Source organism: Bombus vancouverensis, chromosome 8 (assembly GCF_051014615.1).
Source record: "Bombus vancouverensis nearcticus chromosome 8, iyBomVanc1_principal, whole genome shotgun sequence".
Taxonomy (NCBI): domain Eukaryota; kingdom Metazoa; phylum Arthropoda; class Insecta; order Hymenoptera; family Apidae; genus Bombus; species Bombus vancouverensis.
Window position 1 is genome coordinate 9232610 of NC_134918.1, and position 24527 is coordinate 9257136.

General features: G+C 40.2%; 2 protein-coding genes across 4 annotated transcripts in view; both read left to right on the forward strand.

The window, feature by feature from the left end:
- LOC117162770 (protein pangolin, isoforms A/H/I/S) overlaps window positions 1-24393 on the forward strand; it is a 283283-nt gene extending 258890 nt beyond the window's left edge. For 2 of the 3 annotated variants that reach the window (XM_076620447.1, XM_076620449.1), the window contains 5 exons: window positions 4049-4131; window positions 4232-4362; window positions 6150-6315; window positions 11371-11440; window positions 17971-24393. In XM_076620447.1, the coding sequence (XP_076476562.1) occupies window positions 4049-4131; window positions 4232-4362; window positions 6150-6315; window positions 11371-11440; window positions 17971-18427 (907 nt within the window). In that variant the 3' untranslated portion in view covers window positions 18428-24393. Of the gene's footprint in view, window positions 1-4048; window positions 4132-4231; window positions 4363-6149; window positions 6316-8349; window positions 8510-11370; window positions 11441-17970 lie in introns of all 3 variants that reach the window. The other variant, XM_076620448.1, reaches the window with a different exon arrangement.
- Window positions 1587-3589, forward strand: LOC143303093 (uncharacterized). Its single transcript, XM_076621108.1, has one exon. It carries the CDS (start codon window positions 3005-3007, stop codon window positions 3587-3589), a length of 585 nt encoding a protein of 194 aa, XP_076477223.1. The 5' UTR covers window positions 1587-3004.
- Window positions 24394-24527: the final 134 nt, after the last annotated feature.

Here is a 24527-nt window from a genome sequence, read left to right on the forward strand (position 1 = left end):
TAAAATATTGGTAGAGGAAAACGCTAAATCGATAATCGAATCAACGTAAATATGTGATGTGGTTTCCCTTCATCGGTTGCTAACTATTTAATCTCCCTCCATTGATAAAGAAAAACGTTTCATCGGTGGATAAAAACAAAAGGTACGCTACAAACGAACGTCAATGAAGAGACATAAATACACGATCGTTACCTTTTATCAGCTACTATTTCATATCCTTTTATCAATAAAGAAGACTCTTCGTAAATAGATGAAGAGAAACACTATATTCGAACATAAACGTAAAAACGTAAATATATAACGTTTCCCTTTTATCATCAACCATATCATACCCTTTTATCGATAAAGAAAGACACTTTCACCGATACGCACCGGATAAATCAACCTGCACGTAAACTTACAAACATGGATATAATCGATGGTTCCTTTCCATCGGATATTACTTTATATCCTTTTATCGATAAAGGAAGACACTTGACCGATTTACGTCAGATAGATGTCTATCTGGACATAAACTGAAAAACGTGGATATATATATATATATGGTTGCTCTTTATCAGGTACGATTTGATATCCTGCCATCGATAAAGGAAAACGCTTAGTTCGGCCCGTCCGTTGATAAAGAAGCGTCGACTGGCAGTGTATCACGGGTTGACGGATAGTTTCACTGACGACCATAGGGGGTAGCACGTCACGGGGTGTTCAACCCCTCGTACAGTCGTTCCCCCTTCACCGTCGAGCGACGTATAACACTTATTGAATGACTCTCTTCGCACAGCGTCTGCGCCTGCTGGCGCCGCCAGCACCGCCGCCGCCGCCGCCGCCGCCGGTTATGTATTGATCATTACCCTCTTAAACAGATTTCTAATTTGCATTAGTACCCGGCCGATCGCCTGGCCCGAGCATCGTATACAAAGCCGCATGGTCGCGCTTCCTACATTCGAGGCACGCGTGTACAAGACCGTACACGAGACACGCCGTGTGATCAGCTGGCAGCTGCTGCTGGACGACGAGGGCCGTTGTTGAAGAGGGGAGCGTCGCGTGCCGCCGAAGCGTCGGGACGCCGCGACGGACTTTTACGAGCCGCCTCGTGAACCTCGCGTGCTCTCTTGTCTTCCATTTTGACCTTCGATCCAGCCACGTGTCACGTGATTGAAAATCAACCGTTCATTTGATAGCACTAAATTTCTAACGTCTGTAGATGATCGTGATCCGGAAGGAAGAGACCTGCGAAAGAAATACACTGTAATACACGTGCTCTCGGGCTCCGCTTAAACTGGATGCTTCACGTTGGAATATCTACGCGGGAGTGAGACGAGGTCACGGATCGATCAGACTCACGTGTCAGGATCGCAAGAGCAGATGTCGAAGGTTTCCTCTTGGCGCTTGCATTTTCTTTTCGAATAAAAAAGGGAATATATATATACATATATAAAGAAAGAAAGAGACAGATCGATAACGAAGATATATAATAAAAGCAGCTGATCCGTGGAGACTAAAGAGAAACTGTCCCTGTGCAGGTGGCATATATCGTTCCGTGTGGTGGTGGTGGTGGTGGTGGTGGTGGTGGTGGTCCCAGGCAGAGAGAGTCGCGGCGGGGGTGTGAGGGTGCCGATGGTAGCGCCACGCAGCCCGCCAAAAAAAGGCATCACGCAGGGAAAGCGGAGAGAATGCAATCTTCACCCCCCACGCGCGAATTATACATCGGCGGATGGTAGGGTGTCGTTGCTGCGGAGCCATGAATCGCGATGATGGCCCCACGGTGCAGCCCTCCACCCCGCCGCCCCTTCCGCACTCGCGGATAATCAATCGTCGTAACACCGCTCGGTGATTCCACCGACGCCAGGAACGACGCATTTTCGCTGGATGCGGGATAACACAGGGTGGTGGAAAAGAGGCACGACGCGGAAACAGACGGTAGTACCAACCAACAGCATACCAAACATATAGAAAGACGAGACAGATTCTCTTCTTATTTTTCTTCTATCATATTTTTGTAACACTGCCGTGTGCTCGTTCCGTGTGGAATATAAAGTCGTGCCAGTAAAAGGGAGAGACGATATAACCGCGCGCGTGTGTCCGAAAGGAGGAGGCAAGCCGAAGGAAGGAAAATATCGTGTCCAGGGAGTAAGGTCTTTTTGGACAGAGAGAAACGAAAAGAATCGTCGAGAGGAGGTTTTGTTCTCTTCTCTGCCTCTTCTTTTTCGGAGCTGGTGAGAACCGAGAGGACCAAAGAGCAAGAGAGACGAGGATATATACCGACGGCGGAGGGCCCGTGCACGAGATGCCGCCCCTGGAGACATTTTACCCTGCGATTCGACGCTCATGAATGTTTGAATGCCATCCGCACGACGATATGGAGCGATTCAGATGGACGATACGCGACGCGCAGACGACGATGAGTAAGACGTGGCGTGAACAGTGCTTGTTCGACTGCTTCCGGGTTGACGCGGTCACTACCGGTGTCGTCGTCTCGAACCAGGCGCCGTTCATGTCGGTGTAGACGTTTTGGGGGTAAATGTTGTGCGTGTATGTGTGCTGTTTACAACAAGGACTGTTCCGTCGAAATTATTCGCCGACGTGCGATACGATGATAGAACACGAAGACGCGAAGACTAGGAGCGTGGTGGAGTGTAAAGCAACGAGGGGCTGCGTGAATACCGATGTTCTCGAGTTTCTCGATCCTGTTAGGATACGCGAGGCAACGTGCTCCTACGACGATGCTTGCAACACTGACGAATCGGCCAGCGGAAGGATGATAAGACGTTGCTCGAACCGCAGTGTCGATCACTGCGTGATGAACGTTCACGTGTACGGGATACTTGGCACGCGACTAAATAGATTAGAATAGAATAACACGAAAAACGAAAGACTAGAACGTAAAACGGGGGGAAATAGAAAAAGGAGAATAAAACAGAGTAGAGGTTGTCACACGCGGTGTATCGCGGTTCGATGGATCAGTTTCGAGCGTGCCGGTGGGTATAAACGGGGACCCACGAGTGCGATGGAGCCCGAGTGTCTGGAGCCATTGAACCTGGTGATAAAGAAGGACGACAACACTGAGAGCGGGCCAGCGACCAACGTGACGATCGAGGAAGGTAGCAGCGAGGCATCGATCAACAGGATCGACGAGGAGAAGTGTAACAATCCTGATCCAAGCAAAACGATCGAGGAAAACATGACGATACTCCAGGACGCGATGAAGGCTGGCGAGGCGGGCTTACCCACGGCCGATCACAAAATCCTTACGGCACTCTACATGAGCAGCCTGATGCAGATGTCGAACATGAGCCTGCCAAGGAGCGTGACACCGCCTCCATACGGTGCCCAGCACAACTTCATGCAGCTGCTGGCAATGGTCGAGGCCAGACATCGTATGTGGCAACAGATGAACTGGCCACTGCCGCAGAACTTCCCCAGGAACCCGTTGACCTTGCCCGCCCAGCCGTATTTTGATGGGCCTACGACGAATCTCACGGAGCAACTGTGCAATTCCCAGAACTCCACGCCGACCTTTCCCCTATCCTGCACGAAACCCGACCAACAACCCCTGAACCGCGACTCGAAGCAGCCTTACTTCAAACGGTAACGATGGGGATGTTTGATGAAATACAAATTGCTTGTAGATTGATATCCAAATGGGGCAGAGAGAAACGAGGAATTTAGTTTGTTTACTGGATGGAAAGGGATTTTGAACGATGATAATGATCTTGGAACGATGGAAATTTCTAACATTTCCTCGTTCAACCCCCCGTTAGCGTAATAAGATAAATAAAAGTTCAAGATGAACGGTTCAGAAAATAAAAGAAAAGAAATTGCATAAATTTGAATAAGTTTACGAATTTGAAATTTTAATTTATGAATTTTAATAGATTCGTATATCTATAGTACTATAAACGTGACACAATGATGGCTATTTCCCGTAAAAAGCTAAAATTGCGTGTATGAATAAGCGTTAAATGAATAACAGGATAAGAAATTTAGTTTGTTCGGGAATCGTGTCGATACAAATCGATAGTAACGTAATTTTTTGGTATTCTGTTGATAGGTCTACGGTAGAACAGAAGAATTCCACGTCGTTACCGGCGGATAACGCGAAAGCACAGGACACAGGGCAACAGAATAATCAAGGTAAGGGCTCGTTTAACGGATCTGGGCTTCTGTGATCAGTTTACCGTTGATTTTCACACTGTAGAGGCCACCTCTCATACCCGTCGATGATGTTTGACAGATAAAAAGAAACCCCATATAAAAAAGCCTTTGAACGCGTTCATGCTGTACATGAAGGAGATGAGGGCGAAGGTCGTGGCGGAGTGTACCTTAAAAGAGAGCGCCGCGATCAACCAAATATTGGGAAGACGAGTGAGTAGTATGGAACTATACTTTCGTTGATAAGTGTTTGTATAGTATCGAAGAAACTGTTGCATCAGGGTTTGTACGATTTTTGAGTTCACTAAGAAATTTTTATGAAATCTATGTCTGTTTGATATTCCTTTTCTTTCAGTTCTAGTTAGAATCACGGTTGTTCCTGTATAGGATGGACCATGATTCGTGACACGAGGGTAAAATAAGTTGAAATGGAAAAATAGCTTTTCGAAGTGCGAAGCTCTGTCTTGTAGGAAACTGACAGTGGAAAGCGATAAGCGATAAATGATACAGTTACTAATGCTGTTAAATATAGTAATAATAACGCGATAATTATAATTGGAATACTATTAGCAGTAATTTGTTGATAGGTCACTTTGCGATATTCTGCCTATTTAGCTTTTTAAATATTAAAACGTAATCAGTCGAAACTGATAATTGACTCTTTCGTATAAAGATTTCAAACGATGCATTATTTGTGGATTAATTTGTGGATTATATTGCCTGTGTAATAAATTTCGAGAGTGTAACAATATTTAATCTGTCAGAGGAAATATTTGACACAAAAGAGTATCATTAATTACTCAGGTTACTGAAAGTATCATACATGAGCACGTACTTCCAATTGACAGCGTGACAAAAAGCTATTCGATCATTTTGATTTATTTTACATTACGGAAACTTGATTATACCACGAATTACGTCACATTTTGTGTAAGTTCTATTTAAATTGCTGTTAACTATGATGAAATATTTTGCATACAAGTTTCCTTCTTCTTTTTTTCATTTCAAGACTACGAAAAAACGATCTACATGTAAGAAAACTTTCAGAATAGTTAGTTGCTGAAACACCTTCCTGTATCGTTAGTAGCAATGGAAAACATTCAGAAATGTATTCGAACGAGCCCTGATGTAAAGCAGAAGCGCATCAAAGTCAAGATTTTCTTCCATATTTCTTCCAAACGATTGTTATCCATAGATTATAGATTAAAAGGATTTAATAGAGGACAAATGTCGCAAAGCTTTTGTGAGAATTCGATAGAAACTAAGTGCCATAAAAATGAAAAAATCACGTTGAGTATTATCGAGGGAGGATTGAAGTTTACGTGTAAATTGGAGCAACGAAATCGGTAATATTGATCTGGAAGTAAAATCTTGACTTGATGGAGCACGAGACGATCAGAATCCACAGAGCACCCGAAACCACAGAAGGTGTCTCGAAGGACGATCGAAAAGCACAAACAAAAAAAAAGGAAAGAAAATAAAAAGTTGCATGCGTTTTGTTAACTCTTTCGTTGGATCCGCGAGATTGATAAAAAAAAAAAAGTATCAAAGCACTAACCGTATCTGCTAGTAATCTCAGTACGACTAGATAGCTAGATTAGAATATAGAATAGAGAAAAAGAGCATCGTAGGTGGGATCTAAGGAAGTGTCTCGTCGATGTAAAGAGGGGGTAGTTTCTTAGGGGATGGGTTCCAAACAGAAATTGGGTCGGCACCATAACGAATAAAGAAAAAAGTAAATATGTACACTTCTCTCTTGGTGTGTGTATCCACTCTGTGAGGGTAAAAACGAGTCGCTAAAGAGTAATAATAACAAAAGAAAAATACAGTAATACGATAATAAATTTCCTTTAAAAAAAAACTTATCGTAAAAAATATACACGTGGAAAAAAAGGGACGTGAATAATGAAAAAAAAAAAATAAAAGGGACACACGGTGCACGGATAGATACTGTGAGACTGTGAATCTGTGAATCTGAATTTTGGGGGTATGACACGCAGTGGCACTCGCTAAGCCGGGAGGAGCAGGCGCGGTATTATGAGGCGGCCAGGCAGGAGCGCCATCTCCATCAGCAACGATACCCCGGCTGGAGTGCCAGGGATAACTACGGATACGGCAGCAAGAAGAAGAAGAGGAAGAAAGAACGGTCCGCAGATCCCACCGGAGGTACCACTTTCCAGTGCTAGAACAGCAGGCCCTTAATAATTCATTATAATAATAATAATAATCATAATATAATAATAATAATAATAATAATGATAATGATATAATAATAATAATAATTCATATAGATTATCTATTACTGGTTGACATTGAAACGATCAAAGTCTCTTGTGCAAAGTTTCATTCTGGTTATTATCTTCTTTTTTTTTTTTTTAATATTTTTTTATTCTAACGAACATATATTCTACATTATTTTTCGAATTTTTTCCGGTCTATCGTTCTTGTTCTTTAAGTGTCCATTTTTTTTTTGTATTTGTTTCGTTTATGTTCCTCTTGTTTGTTCTCTTTGTTATATACATATATATATATAGTTTTTTTTTTTTTTACTTTTTTTTCAATTCTCCGATTTTTCGTTCATTCATTTTTATTTTTTATATTCCGTCTTAACATTTTTCACTCTTCGACTCGTGCGGACTTTTTTGTTTTTCTCATTGTGTTCAAATGGAATACCGAGCGGAGCCCTGTCGAACAAACACACGGCGCCACGTATACGCGTGCACGCGCTCGCGTGAATCCGCGCGCCGGAATCCGCGTGCACGCGCCTACGTACACGTGTTATCCGTTCTTTTTTTTTCGACTCGATTATATATTGCATATTATTGGGTTCACATTGGATTGTCTGTTGGGGGGCGGAATTTTTCTTGGCGGATTCATATGCGGCCGAATCAATTGTATGCGCGGCGGCGCAGCAAACAGGGAAAGAACGGAGTCTCGCGGCATGCGACCGATCATTAACGCAGATTCTTTTTTTTTGTGTATCTGGCCAAACTCCCTAAAGCGGTATCCGTTCACGGAGAGACAAAAGAAAAAAAGAATGTGAGAAAAAAAATGGAAAAAAATATAGATGGAAGAAATGTCGTTGAACGAACGAACATAGATCGACTGTGATTAATTCGAACGAGAGCGATGACGTACGATGATGATGCGAGGAGCCTTAGGTATGGGATGTCTGGTAGAGCCCCGGGGAGGAATCCGATTCTCGATCGATTTTCTCTTCACGATCATTTCGAACGGGACCGCAGTGTTTTCCTTATTGGCCCATCGAGACGTGTTGCGATAAGAGTGAATTTTTGGTCCAGCGAGAACTCTATGCTGATCCTCGACGTCCTTTCAACTATTTATCTCTCTACTATTCTTTCGAACGATTTGAAATTTTTTTTTTTCTACGATCGTGAACGGTAAGTGAACACGTTTTGTGATCGTAATATCCTTTCTATCGACTCCTCTGAAGGACGTTGAGTGGAGGAGGATATGAATACACTGGAAAAAGGGAAAGAAGTGAGCTTGAAATGTCTAGTTCTAAAGGAGGAATGGTTTCGCTTTGAAAGCGGAAAGGAAATTACAATTTCTTTTTAAGATAAGAATTGTTTCGTGTGTTTATTGCTTTGAGTAGTTATGCTCGTGTAGTGTAACGTGTGATTATATATATAGTGGCACTTTTTCAGTGTATAGACCAGCCAAGAATCCTCAGTTTCGCTGGACCCGCGTGTACTCGCGAACAAATCCACCGTATTCGCCGTATCGGCGATTCTCTCTATCAGACACCCTGTATCGTCAAAGTTCTTCACGCTAAAAGTAACGATACGATGAGTAGCGATACAAGCGAGGGGGAGGGGAGAATCTAGGCTGTTCTTCTAGCACTTTAAACGGAAAGTAGGGACCCCAGTGTTACTGAATCTATGCTCGAGCAAAATAATGGCGACGATGCGTCGAACGAGCATACGTAATATACTATATACAAAGCGCATACGAACGAGATAAACGAGATTTTTTATTATTTCACTAAAAGAAATGATGCAAAAGACATATAAGCGAACAGTTTAAACAAAAAAGGAAAAAAAATACAAACGAAAGATGCAAATTAGGGTGGCGGTAGTAGCATTAGTGAATCTCTTTTTTTTTCTTCTTGATTAAAAATAATTGTTTAGCCCACGGTTCATGCACAATTACAAATAGTGTTTGGTTCTCTCTCGGTAGTGGCACGCGCTAGGGCGAGAGGAACAGGCCAAGTATTATGAGTTGGCGCGACGGGAGAGACAGTTGCACATGCAGCTGTACCCTGACTGGTCTTCCCGCGCAAATACCAACCGAACTAAGAAGAGGAAGCGCAAACAAGACACAAACAGTGATCCTGGAGGTACCCACATGCCTCACTCCACACATTCTTACAAGCTCCCCCCGCCCCACGAACAGCAACAACAACTACAACTACTACTACTTACTACTATTACTACTATTACTTACTACTTACTACATACTACCAACACAGCTACAGAAATTTATTGAAATATATTCCCCCTCCCCTTTTTCAACAGCCCCCCACCCCCTCATTATTACATTATACTATTATATAATTATTATATACATTCTTATTGCTACACTACATTATGTTGCATGTTTTCCCCCCGTCTTGGGGTTTTGGGTCGATATATATATATATTATATATAATACATATTCTACATATATGTATATATATATACGATTATATATTAATTATAATTATTACTATATTATATACATGCACACGCATATATACCTTCATATATACATATATATGTATATGTAACTTATATCTATTATTGTATATGGTCTTTCGTAATATATTTTTTAGTTCCTTTTTGTCTTAAATAACGAACGAAACATATAGAGAAAAAAAATTATATATACATACAAAAATAGATGGAAGAGAATTAGAAAAAAAAAAGATGCAAAAAGAAAGAGAATAATAAGAGAAAATATATAATGTTCGAGAAAAATATAAAAAAAAAAAGAATATATAGTAATGAATGATCAACACTCGCGCGAGCGGGCGTGCACGTACGCATGCGCACGTGCGTGCCAACATGGTGTTCGACAGATTTCCATTATATATATTGCTCTGTCAAGTATATAACGGGAACGAAAAAGTAAATGGGACACGAGCGCATTCAGTACACACGTACACGCACATGACACAGCATTTATTAATTATTAATTACGTATACAACTTTGGGGACGCTGGCCATCTTGCATTTTTACAGGGACCTATACTCCGCAATCAGACAATCCTAAGCGTTTTTAATTTTCACTCAGTCTCTCTGTGTTCACCTATCTTTTTTCTTTCTTTTCTTTTTTTATTTTTCTTCCACTTCTTTCTCCTTCCTTTTCTTCCGCCTCTACCCTCTTTCTTGCGCTCTTGTCTTTTTCCTGTATATCTTCTTTTTCTTCTTTTTCTTCCACAGTTCTCACTTTTCTTCTTCTTCTTCTTCTTCTTCTTCCTTCCCTTCTCCGTTACTTTTTCATCTTTGATACGCTAGTTTCGATTCACACCTTTACCCCTTCTTCATTTTTTTCGCTCGCCATCACCTTTGATCGTTTCAACATTGCCTGTCGACCCCTGTTAATTTTTTCTCTAATTTTAATCTCTTTTTTCTTTTTTTTTTTGTATTAAGATTGTACTTCGTTGACCCATTGCCCGCCTTTTTTTTCTTCGTTTTGATTCTTTCTATGGTCACCTCTAAGCAATCACTCAATTATTCTCGACCCTTACATACGAGTTGTTTCGTTCACGACGTTCAAGCGCTCGAACGTTTTTTCTTTATCTTTTTTTTCATATATTTTCTAATTTTTTTCTTAAACTTCGTTTTTTACATTCATCTTTAATATTTATTGTCTAGAGCTTGCGTTTTAATACAGATATCACGACATTAATTGAGTAGATATGATCTTTGATCGTGTTTTTTACGCCGTTTTTAACGTTTTTACGCTGCATGCTATTTTTACTCAGCTTGACAAAATATCTCTTTTTTATTTTTTTTTCAATTTTTTTTTATCGATTCGCAGAGTCCTTCTTCGAAGACTACAATGTTCGAAGTTGAAGTAATTCAAGATTTCTCGTGTAGATCGAGAATCAACGCATATGAGTCACCGGAGATTTGTCTATTCTTAAGATCTTAGAAACATAGTAGATCTTTTATTGTAAACGACTAATAATCGATAGACTGAGAATCATAATGACGCAAGACAGAGTCTGAAGAATTTGAATTATTTCAAAAACATCGTCCGCTTAATTTCATAATCAGCAAAGAATTAAAATATTTCATTAGAATTTCCAATACCGAGACACGTCTTCAGAATTTCAAACAGTGCGTTCAACATTTTATAACCATAAATACAAAATACTGTGTTACGAGAAATGGTAACGAACTACGTCACTGTGATTCTCAGTCCATTCAGAATTCACCTCTCATTCTAGTAATTTATTAATCAGCCTATCAAGTGTCTGGTGACTTATGAATAGCAGTATGCATAAATCAACAATAATATCAAAAAATATTAATGTCTTCCGGGAAGGTCCTGCCTCACTGGTATATTGTCAAATTTCTGGACCATTTGAGCTTGAACTCGCAATTTCAAATCACCTTCCGATTCTAAGTAACCTCGACTTTCTCTCGATTCTGCAGAAAGTCACGAAACTTCGAACGAGTAAAGCTCAATTGGTCGCGATCGTTCTGTTGCACGCATGACTAGTTGACAAACGTTGAATTCGTTCCGTATTCTCAACAAGTTTACATCGTTGCATCGGTAACGAGCCATTTCGCACTTTGCAAAGAGAATATTACGTACAATATTCGTAGAATTACGAGAATGACCGTTGCTAATTTTTCAATTTTTTCCAATCAAGCAAACTCTTTGCTCTTGAAAATTGTCTTACAATTAATTCGCAAAACGATTGTAGACGATCGTTCTGTCAATTACCGTCATCCGTTCGATAAAACGAGGGAAATTCGATGATCCATCTCTCTCTCTCTGTCTCTCTCTCTCTCTTTTTATATATATATATATATATATATTTATATGTATATATATATATATATATATGTATGTTATACGTGACATAGAAAAGAAAAGAAAACAAGAAAGAAAAGAAAAATAAGGAATAAACGCCACCCCAGCCCTTGTTCACAGCCGAAGATGCTGTACAGTCAGCTAATCGGTGCACGTTTCGCATTTTCTAGGTAACAACATGAAGAAGTGTCGCGCCAGGTACGGATTAGACCAGCAAAGCCAGTGGTGCAAGCCGTGCAGGTACGTGTGCATCGTGTAGAGGGTTTTGAACTCGTTGCTTCTTGAGAGGAGAATTTATATAACGTCATGTCGACAAGCTGCGCACGCTGTTCCGGTCGTGTGTACATACGTATTCGATCTTGAGAAGTGTTGAGAAGGAACTAGAAGTCTCACATCTCGGTTTCATAGTAGTGTGAACACTAGAGGAAGTTACTTTTCTTTCTATGCGGTGAATGATGGTGAACGATACGACGAAATACTTGGCTACCGTGCACGAGTATCTTCCGTGGAATGTTTTGAGAAATTTCCGATACATCTTCTTTCAAGTCGTTTTCGAAAATTATTCAAATATTCGTGATACCGTTGTATGACATTTCTACAACGGCGTAAAATGAATCTTATTTAAGAACGATTAGATATGTAAATGAATTCGGTACCTTTGAATTTATAATATCTATTTCAAGCGAGTATTTTAAATTGAAATATCTTTAATCCGAAGATGTTTGGTATATGAAGTTCTATGAAAATTCCAATTCCAATGACATTTTATATGAAATTTTCAATTACCTTTTGCTCGTATATTCTGTAAATTGAGATTTATTTTAAAAGGCATCAAATTAATTCGTAAAAAATAATAATTGGAGAAATTAGATGAGACGTTGAGGTTCGAAGATAGAAGATACTCGTGCAGGTAGCACGGAGTAGCCGGGAAAAGATGTAAAATACAAGTTGACAAATCGCGGGCCATCACGTTCGCCGTTCGAGACTTGCAACCCGGGCACGAAAACTAGTATCTCTCGATTATCACCACTTCTTACTGTTATCGTCTTCTACTCCGTTCCGTCATCCACATGTTATCGTGGAACTTGAAAAAAGAAAAGATGAAAATAATCAGAATAAAAAAAGTCCAAGTTTCGCCGCGAATATAAAATTTCAAAAAAGAAAACGAAAGTGATGCGACTCTGATCACTTGAGGTACGAATCAGATGAAAAATAAGTATTCGAGTCCTCGCGATGAAAATCTAGCTTGTCCGTCATTTTCTCGGTGAGATAAAAGGAAAGAATGCAAAGAGAAAAAGAGAACGAACTAAAAGCGACCGTCAGAAAATGTGTCTTCCAAAAAGAAAGAGAAATTTATAATGATGATAGAGTATAGAGAAGAATCGAAGAGATTGAAAAGGCGTATAAAGATGAAAAAAAAAAGAGAAAAAGAAAGAAATGTTTTTCTCGCACGCTGCTGGATCGATTCGAAAATCGACGTCGTCCACTTGTACTTTGCTTGTAAATATCTCTACTAGATACCACACTGTAGTTTATTGCGGCATCACGAGCCACCCGTTTTAGCGCCACTATAACTTCCGTTCTCACTGTACGTAATCGCACAGTGCGCCCAAACGCCCCAACTGCCGGCTGGGTTTGTGAATCTCATGGACCTCATTAAAGGGGCGATGACGAATCCCAACCACTGTTTTTTACGATTGCAGTTGCAATTTTTCCTCATGCTGATCAAATCGTGTTCAATCAAAAATTATATAAACATCAAAAGGGAAAACATGATACGTCAGATATTTTCCTGGTTTTGTAAGAGTAACCATTTGTGTAAATGTAATTTTTAGTTTGTACTTCTTGCGTATATTTTAAACACACGGATAGTTATAACTGGACTGTAAATTCATATTTTTTACGAGTATAATTAAAGAAACAGAAAGATTTTCTCTACCAGATATCGTAACGGATACTATAGTTTAGATATTTTATACGATTCTGTATACCATGTGCTTTCTACGCATTTTTCCACCTCCAAATTTCCTATAGATGCAAAAAAATCCAGTCTGGCTATAACATCAATTATATCGTTGGTTTTGTATAAAACTTGGTAAAGAAATATAGAATCAAGCAAATTTGGGCTTGTCATGTTTTTCCTGTATCATCTTCATATTATAACAGACGTATAGAAATGAAATAAAAATTGTAGTTTTGTCAAACAGCACTTGGCTCTCGGACATTCCATTCGATCATGGTATTGTTCGTCTCCACTGTAGCTATCAAACCACAAAATATTTTTAACACACATACCTATAGAGTACATCGTCGAGAGCATCTTCGACACAGTGGCGGCCTAGTGGAAGCTTCATAAGCATGGACCAACTTGGGAGACATATTTTCTGATCAGATAGACCAGAATCGCTGACACGTTCGCCTCGTTTCGCGTCAGACGAATATTCCATTCTTTACGGATGATTATCCCTCGAGGCGCCAAAGTAATCCAACTTTATACGAATTTATCAGTAATTTATCGCTTTAAATTTACCAAATTCGCCAATAAACAAATACCAAAGTACATCAAAAAGTTACAAGAATTCTGGTACCTCGAACAGGAAACAATCGTCCGATCATCCATCGTGTTATTCGCGGTCCAATAGTTTGATAATTAATCGTACAAGCGTATAAAACGGAAAAGCGTGTAAATCGCGAGGAAAAACAGGGTTAAAAGAACGGAAAAAAAGAAAAAAAAAGAGAAAAGAACAGAAAAAGAAAAAGAAAAAAGAGCGAGTAAGCCGCGAGTCCGCTCGCGCAGACAGGTTTCTCGCGTGTCGACGGACTCGGGCCGATGCGTGTGGGTGACGACGATACGGTGTGGGATTAAGGTGGGATTAAAGTGATAACGTCGATGCGACGACGAGCGCCCCTTTAATGGCTGGTGGTTGGTTTTGGCAGCCCAGTGGAGCATGGAGCGGGGATGGGCATCCACGCGAGCATAATCCATCACGGTGTGGGAAGTAGCGCGGGGGCAGGGGTCGGGGCTGGAGGCGGTGGAGGGACAGTAGGGGCAGCGTCTGCCCCTCCAAACACCAACACTGCCTCCAATGCCTCCTCGCCTCAGCAAGAACCCACTTATGTTAATCTCTAGTCAAGCCTATCGCCTCCCTTCTACTGCAACACTTCTTCTTAAACAGTGGTCAGTCCCGACTTAAACCTATGGGCGTAGCTGGCCCTCGCTATGCTCAGCCAACTCTCCTCGTTGCCCGAAAAAGTTGTGTGAAATAATCCAAAAATGTGGAAACACAAAATTAAAAAAGGAAAAAGAAAAAGAAATAAAAAAAGTAGAATAGAGAATAAAAACTATAGTAGTATCGTAGTTTACAGATACTTTTTACAGAATGTACTGTCGTTATTGAATGTACTACTATTTTTGACGTATTTCTTTTTAGTTGTTTTATCTTCCAATTTGTACTCGGGTAATTCATCTTTTCTGTGTACACTAGCAATTTGAATATATAATAATTTTTGGATTTATTGGGTAGAGAGAAAGGAAAGGGTGACAAGTGTTGAACACGAGCTGGCTGGCTGGCATAGTGAGCGGCGCAGCTAAGCTCTAATGCTCGCATTGTTTCTCATTGTTGTGGCTCTTTGCAGCTTATTATTGTTACATTTGATTTACCCTCGTTTAGTTGGACTTTACTCAGTGTTGCCCTTAGCATGGCTGGTCTGTAATACATATAATACATCTATATGTATATATTATATATATATATACCGTCTGTGTTTATATATATAAATATATACGTTGTTACGTACGTCCACTACGTGTAACCAAAATATATATTATTATTATTCTCTGTTTACAACAAACATTCTTTTCGTTTAATTGTTATGTTGTTCGGTTCGGAACGTTTGGCTATAGAGAAGTATACAATATACATACATATAATATATATATATATGTATATATATATTACTTATATTTATTATAAATCTGATTTTAATGGCATGACAGTTCGTGTACGGTAATTATTACGTCAATTAATGTGTTGGTAACGGATGTGTTGGATCTTCTTCGTTTTTTAATTTTTTTTTTTTTTTTTGGTCATTTTCGTTTACTAGTACGTATTATACACATGGTTTCGTCTTATTCCAATTTTTATCTCCTGTTTTCTCGATTTTTTGTAATATTTGTTTCTTTACCTTTGACGTTTTTTGTTCTCTCTGTTTTATTTTAGTTTTCATCTGCTGTTTATTTTATGTAATGTCGTAAGATATTATAATTGTTGCATTTTAAATAATCGTGTCACAGCCGCGTCGTTATCCGACTCGAGGCGGCCGCCGTCTGTCCCCTTCAGTAGAACGGGACGCTCGGTGATCAGACCAAGTCTCGAGCAAGCTCGTACTATGATCTCGAATTTACGGCGCGATCTCTTTCGCTTCGTAGAAACTTGGATTGGAGTTCGAACGTGTTTTACTCTCGGTACGTGCTTCTACATCCAGCTGTTATCTTTTTGTATTGGAAAAACAACTTTTTTATTCAATTCAAAAATAAACACGGTGCATTGACGCATCCAAGAAGAATATTTGGAATTAAGAAGGATTTAAGCAAATTAGAAAAGCGAATAAAATGAAAAAACTGTGATCTGTGTCCATTTAACGGTAGAATTATCAAGAAAATTTTAGAGTTTTTATTTCCGCTCCTGTCCTGTTTCTGAAGTTAGAATTAATGTATCGATGTATCGAACTTCATTAAAATTATATTTTTCTGCTTTTCTGTTCATCTGAAAATTTATTACATAGCTAACATAATAAAAATATTAAATGTGACAATAAAAAAACTAAATATCTTAAAAAATTTAACGCATATACATAGCATGAAAAGTTTTAAAGTTTTGGATCTTCTTTTTTAGAACACACTACATTCTTCCTATTGTTCGCTCAAAATTAATTGGCCGCTCAAGACCACTTGCCACGTGCTTCAACTTTCTTTCAAATGGTCTTTGAAACAATACGTAGGCTGAAGCCAGCACGAAGCGAAGATACAAGAAACATAGAGACAGAATAGCTAAAGTCGTATAAGCGGAAGGCTTATTCTTTAGTGAACGATCGAGATAACAAATTTTACTTGAAATTCCTTATCCAGAAAATTAAATTATTTGTTTAATTAAGCAGCTGGATGATAGTACGGGTGAATAACGATCGAAATGTAGAGAGGTTCGATCTCTAACGCTTTTTGAATCCAGTCGTGCCTGCGTACAGTTGACGTCCTGCCCCAACAACCGTGATTATCGTTCACATAATGAACACACGAAAGAAAAAAAGAATTAACTGGCTAAGAGATGAATAATGAGAGCCAATGGCAGAGCGATAAATGTCTCGACTGCGATGCAGTTAGCACACGAGGTCGGTCGGGCTCACTTTTCGGGAACTTTGCAGTAGCAAAATAGATAAAGATACATAATATGTCCTTTTCGTTTCGTACTTATAAATCGCGATTAATAATTCAAATAATGTAAAAATCAATGTGTGGAAAAAAAGAAAGAAAAGATTTCTCGCGATCGAAATAATACTTAGAACCGGTTATCGTCTCTCTTTTTTCTTTCTGTTCGTTTCCATTTTCATTTCCGTTGATTTTCTTCGATATGAAACGGAATAAAGAAAAAGGAAGGCCAAAGGGAAAAGATTTTGCTATGATCGATCGAGAAAGAGAGGAAGAGAGCGTGCCATTTCGTTGATGAAAGTTCCAAGTTCCACGTAACATTGATCACATCGATTCACGCGGGCACTTTCGCGATTTCTTCTTCGGGAAAAGTGTGAAAAAGATACAAGAGAAAGAGAGTAGATCATCCCGTGAGCTATCTTTTTTTTTTTTTTTTTCTTTTGCAAGCTTGATTCCGTGATCGATTTCTAGACGACGCCATAGAAAACAGCGTTACAACGCTGCTCGGGACACGTAGTTCTCGCCTGCGGATTAAAACTGCGTTCTCATCCCCCTTCCCGACAACCCCACCTTGCCCTACCCTTATGCCCATTTGGCAATTGAATTTTTTTTGTTGAGACTTTCGTTTTTCACGTATACATTTATTACACCACAGTTATTTGCTTGTTACGTGTCTGAACTTTTTGAGCATGGCATTTGCAGCGAGTGATTCCGTGTCGAACAATCAATTACCAATGCTGGCCGCGCAGAGATCTCGGTCAACGTGTTGTTTAAAATAGTATTATTTGTGGAATAACTAGCTAGTCAGTTGTGTACAAAGCAATGCTTTTAATTTCGAATACGCTCTTTGCCGAGCATATTCATTTTTCTGTAACTTGAGAAATTCGTGACGCATTTTCGTGACACATCATGCCGAAGACTCGGCAACGAACGCGTTAAAAATTGCAAGCTTTCCAAGGCGTTAAGAGCCGAATCGCAAAATTTAAACTTCTATAAAAATCCAAGCGAAAGGAAGAGATAAAGAGATATCTCATCGAACGCCAGTAATCGAGATGCCTGCGCGGTTAGTCCTGCTACGACCACGAGTGACGCATGTTCTTTTAGTTGGTATAATAATATTGGATGTAACCTTCCATGGTAAGCTTCGAACGTCGCTGCGACAACAAAGAAAGAAACCCATTCATCTAAACAGACAAAACGGAGAAATTTAAAAACCAACAACTAACCAAACACAAAAATCGAGCAACCTTCGAAGCTACCTTTATTTTACGTATAACCACACCACCGCCCACCCCAGAAAAGCTTGCAGAACACGTAAAACTAATCTCCGACTGCTTGTTCGCAGACGTAAGAAGAAATGTATCAGATACATGGGGGAGGGAGGAGACGGCGACGGCGAAGCGGACGGCGAAGGCGAGGACGATCATTCAGAGGACAACCTTGGCAGCGTGGGGGAGGCAGGCACTCCCGAAGATGACGAGTCTCTGAGCAGTCCCGGGGGTTTGTCTGCGTTGTCTAGTCTGGCTAGCCCGTCACTGGTGTTACCGTCGCCCTCGAGCCTAGCCAGCCCGTGTCCCTGCCCCTTGACGCCCCCGGTGCCGCCACCGCCTCTGTCCAACCATAGCAGCCAGACGCACAATCAGCCGGCGCAACCGCCGCCGCCGCACCGTAACCCGGTCGGTACCAATCCCCACGATATCAACAATCCCCTTAGCGTGAACCAACTGACCGGACAGTGTATAAAGAGTGAAGTGGTGTCGGCGCCGTCGGGCACGTCCAACCCGGCGATCAGTGTTACGTAGCCCCGGCCGGAACCACGTGACAAGTCTGTTGCTGGCACCGTCATTGCGTGTGTCCTCGACAACAGGGTCCGTGTACGTGTTGAACAAACGAGGTGCTGGACGATGTGGACGATTATTACTGTCGCGATCTGGGCGAGCACGAGCACGGAGAAAGCGGCGGGGTGCTGCCTCTTATCGAGATCACCTCCGATGGTTTTCTTCGTTGGGATCCTCGGCAAACAAGAATCCAGGTTACGAAGGATGTCGGAGGTGTTTAGAGAAGGTGCGCTTTGTACTTGGCCTGATCGGATAGGAGGTTGCAAGTCGAAGCGGAGGAGTGTCAGGTTGGAGGAGGATCGTCTTCGATGATGGAGGAAGGATGGTTTGATCGGCGACAGGGAGGAAGCTGGAGCTTTTTCTGGGGAATAGCGTTCAGCCTCGAGATGTTCGTTCGCCCGGGGCTTCACCCAGTTCCATGGAAACTGGGCAATGTGAGACGTTTACATGTGTAACGATGATGGTGTGAACGAACTGACGGACAATGCGAACAAACGATTGAGAATTTTGAGAAAAATACGATACAGAAATACTCAGGACCAAGTGTCTGGCTGTAGTCACCCACTCGAGAGAGAGAGAGAGAGAGAGCGAGAGAGAGATTGCTAGCGTGTTTCAAAGAGTGAGAGGCAGAATGGATCAGAGGATTGGTATGTATGAACGGGTGCGAGAGAAAAAAGGAGTGAGATATGCGTGAAAGGAGAATACAGGGTGGCGATAAAAGTGCGCGTGACACAGCTTGTAGTCCTTGTTACGTTGTGATGCCAATGACTGAGAGGTCATGTTCCTGTGCCAGGTACTATATTCTATAAAATAATTATACCGCAGACGTATAACTAAAGGTTAAACGAGCGAGCAAGAAAGAACGAAAGGGAAGTTTGAAGATATGTATGTATCGCGTATGCAAGGTAGAATGAAAGTACGATGAAAGGATGACGAAGAACAGTAAGAGAAGAGAACAAGAGGAATAGATGATGATGATGAGTCAAGAGAGCGGGACAGTTTTCTCATCATTGATTTTATTCAACCTCACGGTATCAAAATACCTATTCTTCTGTATGTAATTTGTTATTTTTTTAAAAGTCTATACACACACACACTGTGCGATTGATTAGCGTGTAAGATCTCTTTTCTTTCCTTATTTTTAACCGGGAAATCGTTCATCTTTTAAGTTCCCCCTTTTTTCTTTTTCTTTTTTTTTTTATATATATAAATCTATGAATACTTCACTCCATTCTTTTCCGGTCCAACCATCCCTTTTTATAGTTTCTTGTGGATTGGCAGGTGGAAAATTGAATTCGTCTACGTATGATTCTCTAATTTACTTTTCTCGGTCGATCTCCATTGCATAATAATGATAATCAATTATTTAGAGAACTTTAAAAAGTCTCAGGAGTCTTAACTCAACTTGACAATTAAACGAAGATTCTCCTTCGTGAACGATCTGTTTCGCTTTTCGATAACAATATCAATCTTCTATATTTACGTTCCTGTTAGAATAATATTAAATTCAAGGAACTAAATTATACGGAAAGATAAAAGTATATAAAGAAATGAAAGATTACGAGCGAACAAAGCCGAGCACAAGCCAGCGCGTGCTTTAGAGCTGTTAATCGACCAAGACAATAACTATGAGACTGTTCTGGCGTCGAACGCGTGAACCAGAGCTTCCATTAAAACGTGTCCGAGGGTAGCCTTGTGCTCGTCTCCGTTCCTCTTTGATCGTTCACGATCGTTCACGATCGAGCCAGAAGGGGACAAAGATACACGCAGACGCGTTGCATTATTTATCAAGCGTCGTCCTGATCGAGCGAAGATCGTTTCTTCGCGCGTTCGCTTCTTCCCCTGACCAATCCGTTCCTCTTACTCTTCGCTTATATTCGTTTTTTCTTTTTATTTTATCTTTCTTTTCTTGATTTTTGTCTTATGATCTTCCGCGCCAGGAGTCGCGTCGCCTCCGTAGGAAATTACAGAATTAATCAAACTTGATTCTTCGCGACATACCTCATTGGAACGAAGAAAATTTTCTGTAAAAAGCAAATTATAATTTTATTTCTTTTTTTTTTTTATTTTCGTTTATTTCCTTTCTTGTCTCCCACTTTTTAATTTTCAAATGGACAGAGATCGAAGATCTTTCTCCGATCTATTCTTGCATAGAAGAGGAAGCGTTCTATTAAAGAAAAGTTTGTTTAGAAAATTTCTAAATACATGGACAATGGAAATTACGAAAATTCATCGATATTATTTAATGATTGTGATTATGGTATGATTAAATGTTTGTTCATCCGGATGGTTGGAACGATGAGTTTCCGCTGTGCTTTCTTTTGCCTCATTATTTTAATGACGTGTTGTTTTTATGTGTAATTAAGCGGCGATGTCCATTGTTGTTGTATAGCGGAACGATTAAAAGAGAAAGAAAAATATTTTAGCCGATCGAGCGACCGTTTTTCTTTTTTTCGTGTTTTCAAATATTTTTTCTGTATTATTCCTTTTTTTTCTTCTTTCTTTTAATCGGGCTTTTGCGTTTCTCTTTGAATCCTTGTTACTGTGAAATAATGGCGCGAACCGATTCGTGAATTTTATATACGTCTCTGCACACATCGCGACGACATGTTTGTATTTCTCGTTTTATATCGTCATTTTGTTTCTGTACTTTTCCGTATTGTAATCGAGATTCACCGACGATCATCGTTATTCGTGTGCAAGAGAAAGAGGCTGACCGTTGCACAATGTTACGTTTGCGTTTTCATAGGTCTCCTTTTTTTTTACTTTTATCTTTTCGATAAAGCTGGTTGTGATTTGGTTTTATTTACAATGATCATGAATTAAAGATCCCTTTTCTGTTCGTTCAACTTTACAATCAACATTTTAAATGTTATTTTAATTTGAACAACCTTGATTCAGTTTCAATAAATTAATCAACAATTCTGCGAAATTATTAATCTCCGGAAGCTATTCAAAGATATTTCCATTGTTCTCTTTATCGTATACCATGTAGCCTGGAAATATCGAATCCTCGGTGTAATCTCTTTCATATTTCTTATAAAAGCAGTTTAGATAAAAATGTAAGAAGAAAATCAGATGTGACGAGATAAAAACGAAAAGGATGAAACGAAGAAATGAAGCACGCGCCGAATAAGAGAGAAATTGCACTCCCGGAAAACTATCGAACATTTGTTTCTTTTTCCCCTTTTTTTCTCTCGTGCGTTTTCATTAGCGGTGCAGCTCTTATGTACATAAGATATAGATACGTTTGTTTAAAGGTGCATTTGTTACGTCTAATGGGAATGTGCAATGGAGGACTGTAACGATGAAGAAGACGAAGAAGAAGAAGAAGAAGAAGAAGAGAAAGAAGACGTAGACGAGGAAGAAAAAAAAGAGATGCGTTATGTCGAAGTCTCGCGAGCGTATGTTTTAAAAGGAAAATAAGAAAAAGTGCGCGACAGAGAGAGAGAGAATGAAAGTGTATGTGTGTGTACGTATGCGTAAAACGAAAAGCAACGTTAAAAGGAACATTTTTCCTTTCTTTCTTTTCCTTTCTTCACTGTACCTCATTTTGTTTCTTCTTTTTTTTTTTTTTTTTTTATACATGTATATGTTCTTCTCTATTTCCACGTTTTTCTTCTCGATAAAAATCTTGACTGAAGCGACCACAATTAATGCCTGTATAGCGAGAACGTAAGATAAAAAGCTTGTAATACGCGTCGACCGAACATTTAAACTTGAAACGTGCCATAACGACATCATGCCAATATTATAACGATAATACAATACTTTTTTACGATTTACGATCCGTTTTCGAACCTCTAGAAGCCTCTGTCAGTCGTGTACGAAACGGTTGTTTCTGCGTTCACCACGGGTCTGCGCCTCTTGGTTCTTTTGCCGTGTTTTTACCTCGGCCACCGATTTCTTCTCTCCCTTCATTGCCTCGTTCCCACTCGATCGCGAACGCCTCTGCACGCGATCCTTACATTCTAGCGTCACGAATCATGAAGATTCTTCGAGATCCAGCCACGATCCTCGGCTACCGTGCTCTGTAAATTGATAAATACTGTCTAATATTCCTAGAGGCTGATCCAAGGTTTTGCATAGTTCGACGAACCATCGTGAGATTTTGAACACGAATCTCTGTCGATGATATTTACCGATTAAATCTCTATATAGCTGGTTCGTGCTGAAACCGGACAGTGAAGATCGATTGCCGTTTCTCATTTTAAACTGGAAATTAAAAAGTAGTGGTTGCGATAAATATATTGCGTTTGTACATGACGATACGTAAATGAAATAAGTGTTGAAAAATGTAGACGTATGTTCGCGCAATTTCTCTTCTCACTGAATAGTTTTCAAATTCTCAAATAAATTCTCAAATTTGATCGCAATAAATGACAAAAGCTTACCGTATTACGTACGAATAACCAAGACAGTCAAACGCATGCTTCCCTAGAGATATCATAAATTTCGATCGCAAAGAGTTGTACTATCCTCAAAACATAGAGATCTTGTATTCAATTTTCAGAAACAGAGATATCTTGTAATTTGTATTCTTTGAGTATTAAGTTTCAATATTTCAATCCTATGGAATGAAAGGAATGATCTTCGGATTTTCAATTTTGTCAAAAAAAAAAGAATTCAATATTTATGTCGAACATACTTGGAGGCTAAGAGAACAATAGAATCGACAGCTAGAAAACGGTTTGAATCGCGGATCGAGATACGATCGAGCGGACGAGGCTTCAAACGAACAAGTACGGGCAAGGACGACCAGCGGTTCACGGAACGATCGCGAGAAAGAAAGAAAGAGAGAAAGCTATCGAGCGAGCAAGAAAAGGACTACCGATTGTACTGACAGACGTTAGCCACAAAGAAAAAGACTCGTTAATCCGTGTGATGTATTATTCCGTGTGTATATCGCGTGTATGTATGCGTGCGTGTGTGCATGAGACGATGACTGGTGTGCGCGAAAAACCGAGTTACGGGGGCAGAGATCATCCATGAACGTGTAGACGCTCGTTTTCAACGGCAGATAGAAAAGCATTTAAACGCATTTCCTCGTTGAACGACGAGAGAATTACACTTGTAACCGCGACACATTGTCCATAATATCGTCCTGACTACCGCGCATTCGTTCCATGATCCGTTTATTCGTTCTCTCTATGGTGATACCATAAATAATCTATCGAAAAAGATCTACCATGAATACATTGTGCGCAATTTGAAGTCAGTTTTACTCGTGGTAAACAGGCGAATCGATGGGAAAAACGGGTGGACAGTCAGGACGATTATTTTTACCGAATCAAAACCCGCGAGTCTGTCGTTCATTCGAATTCTGCCCGCGAAACTCGGCGTTAATTCACTTTGCGAGGAACGAGACGACGTCACGAGGGTCCGTCGTGACCCCCACGAGTGGTCAGGGACGGGGAAGCTATTCCTCATAGGTAACATTTTAAGAAAAAAATAAGGAGGAGATGGAGAGAACGTGTTCGTGAAACGAAAGAATGGTAGATAGGAGCGTGATAAATGTGGAATAGCTTCCGGGATCCGCTTGTAAACACGGCCTACAGACCACGTGAGAAACGTCATACGAAAAGTCACTCGGGAACGCCCTAACTGCTAGCGATTATGAATCGTGTTTCTTCTTTTTCATGGCGAGGAAAAGGAAGAAAGTTCAGGCGCGGTTAGGCTCGTCTCGCTTCAAGGAGTGCTTGTAACATATTGTAAAGTATCACCGACAGTTCTCAGCTGCGTTGTACAGTGTTTTCTAAGTATCTAGTTTATATAGCGTGTAATTGAAGAGGATACATTGTATTTACACTAAATAAGTGATCTGTATCAAATTCATTCTCGTATAGCCTGTACTCCTACTCATTGTAGATGCTAAAAGTGATTTGTGTCATAAAGAAACCTATAAATAAAATTAGCAATTTGAGAATGTTGTCGACCGCGTCGATTTATTGTCTGTTTTCACCTTTGCTTGCCCGTTCTTCGCGTCCAAGTCAGTGTGGCTGCTAAAGACGCAAGTGTCTCGCTTGGGAAAATGTTTCCAAGTATGTAATTACATACTAATCGT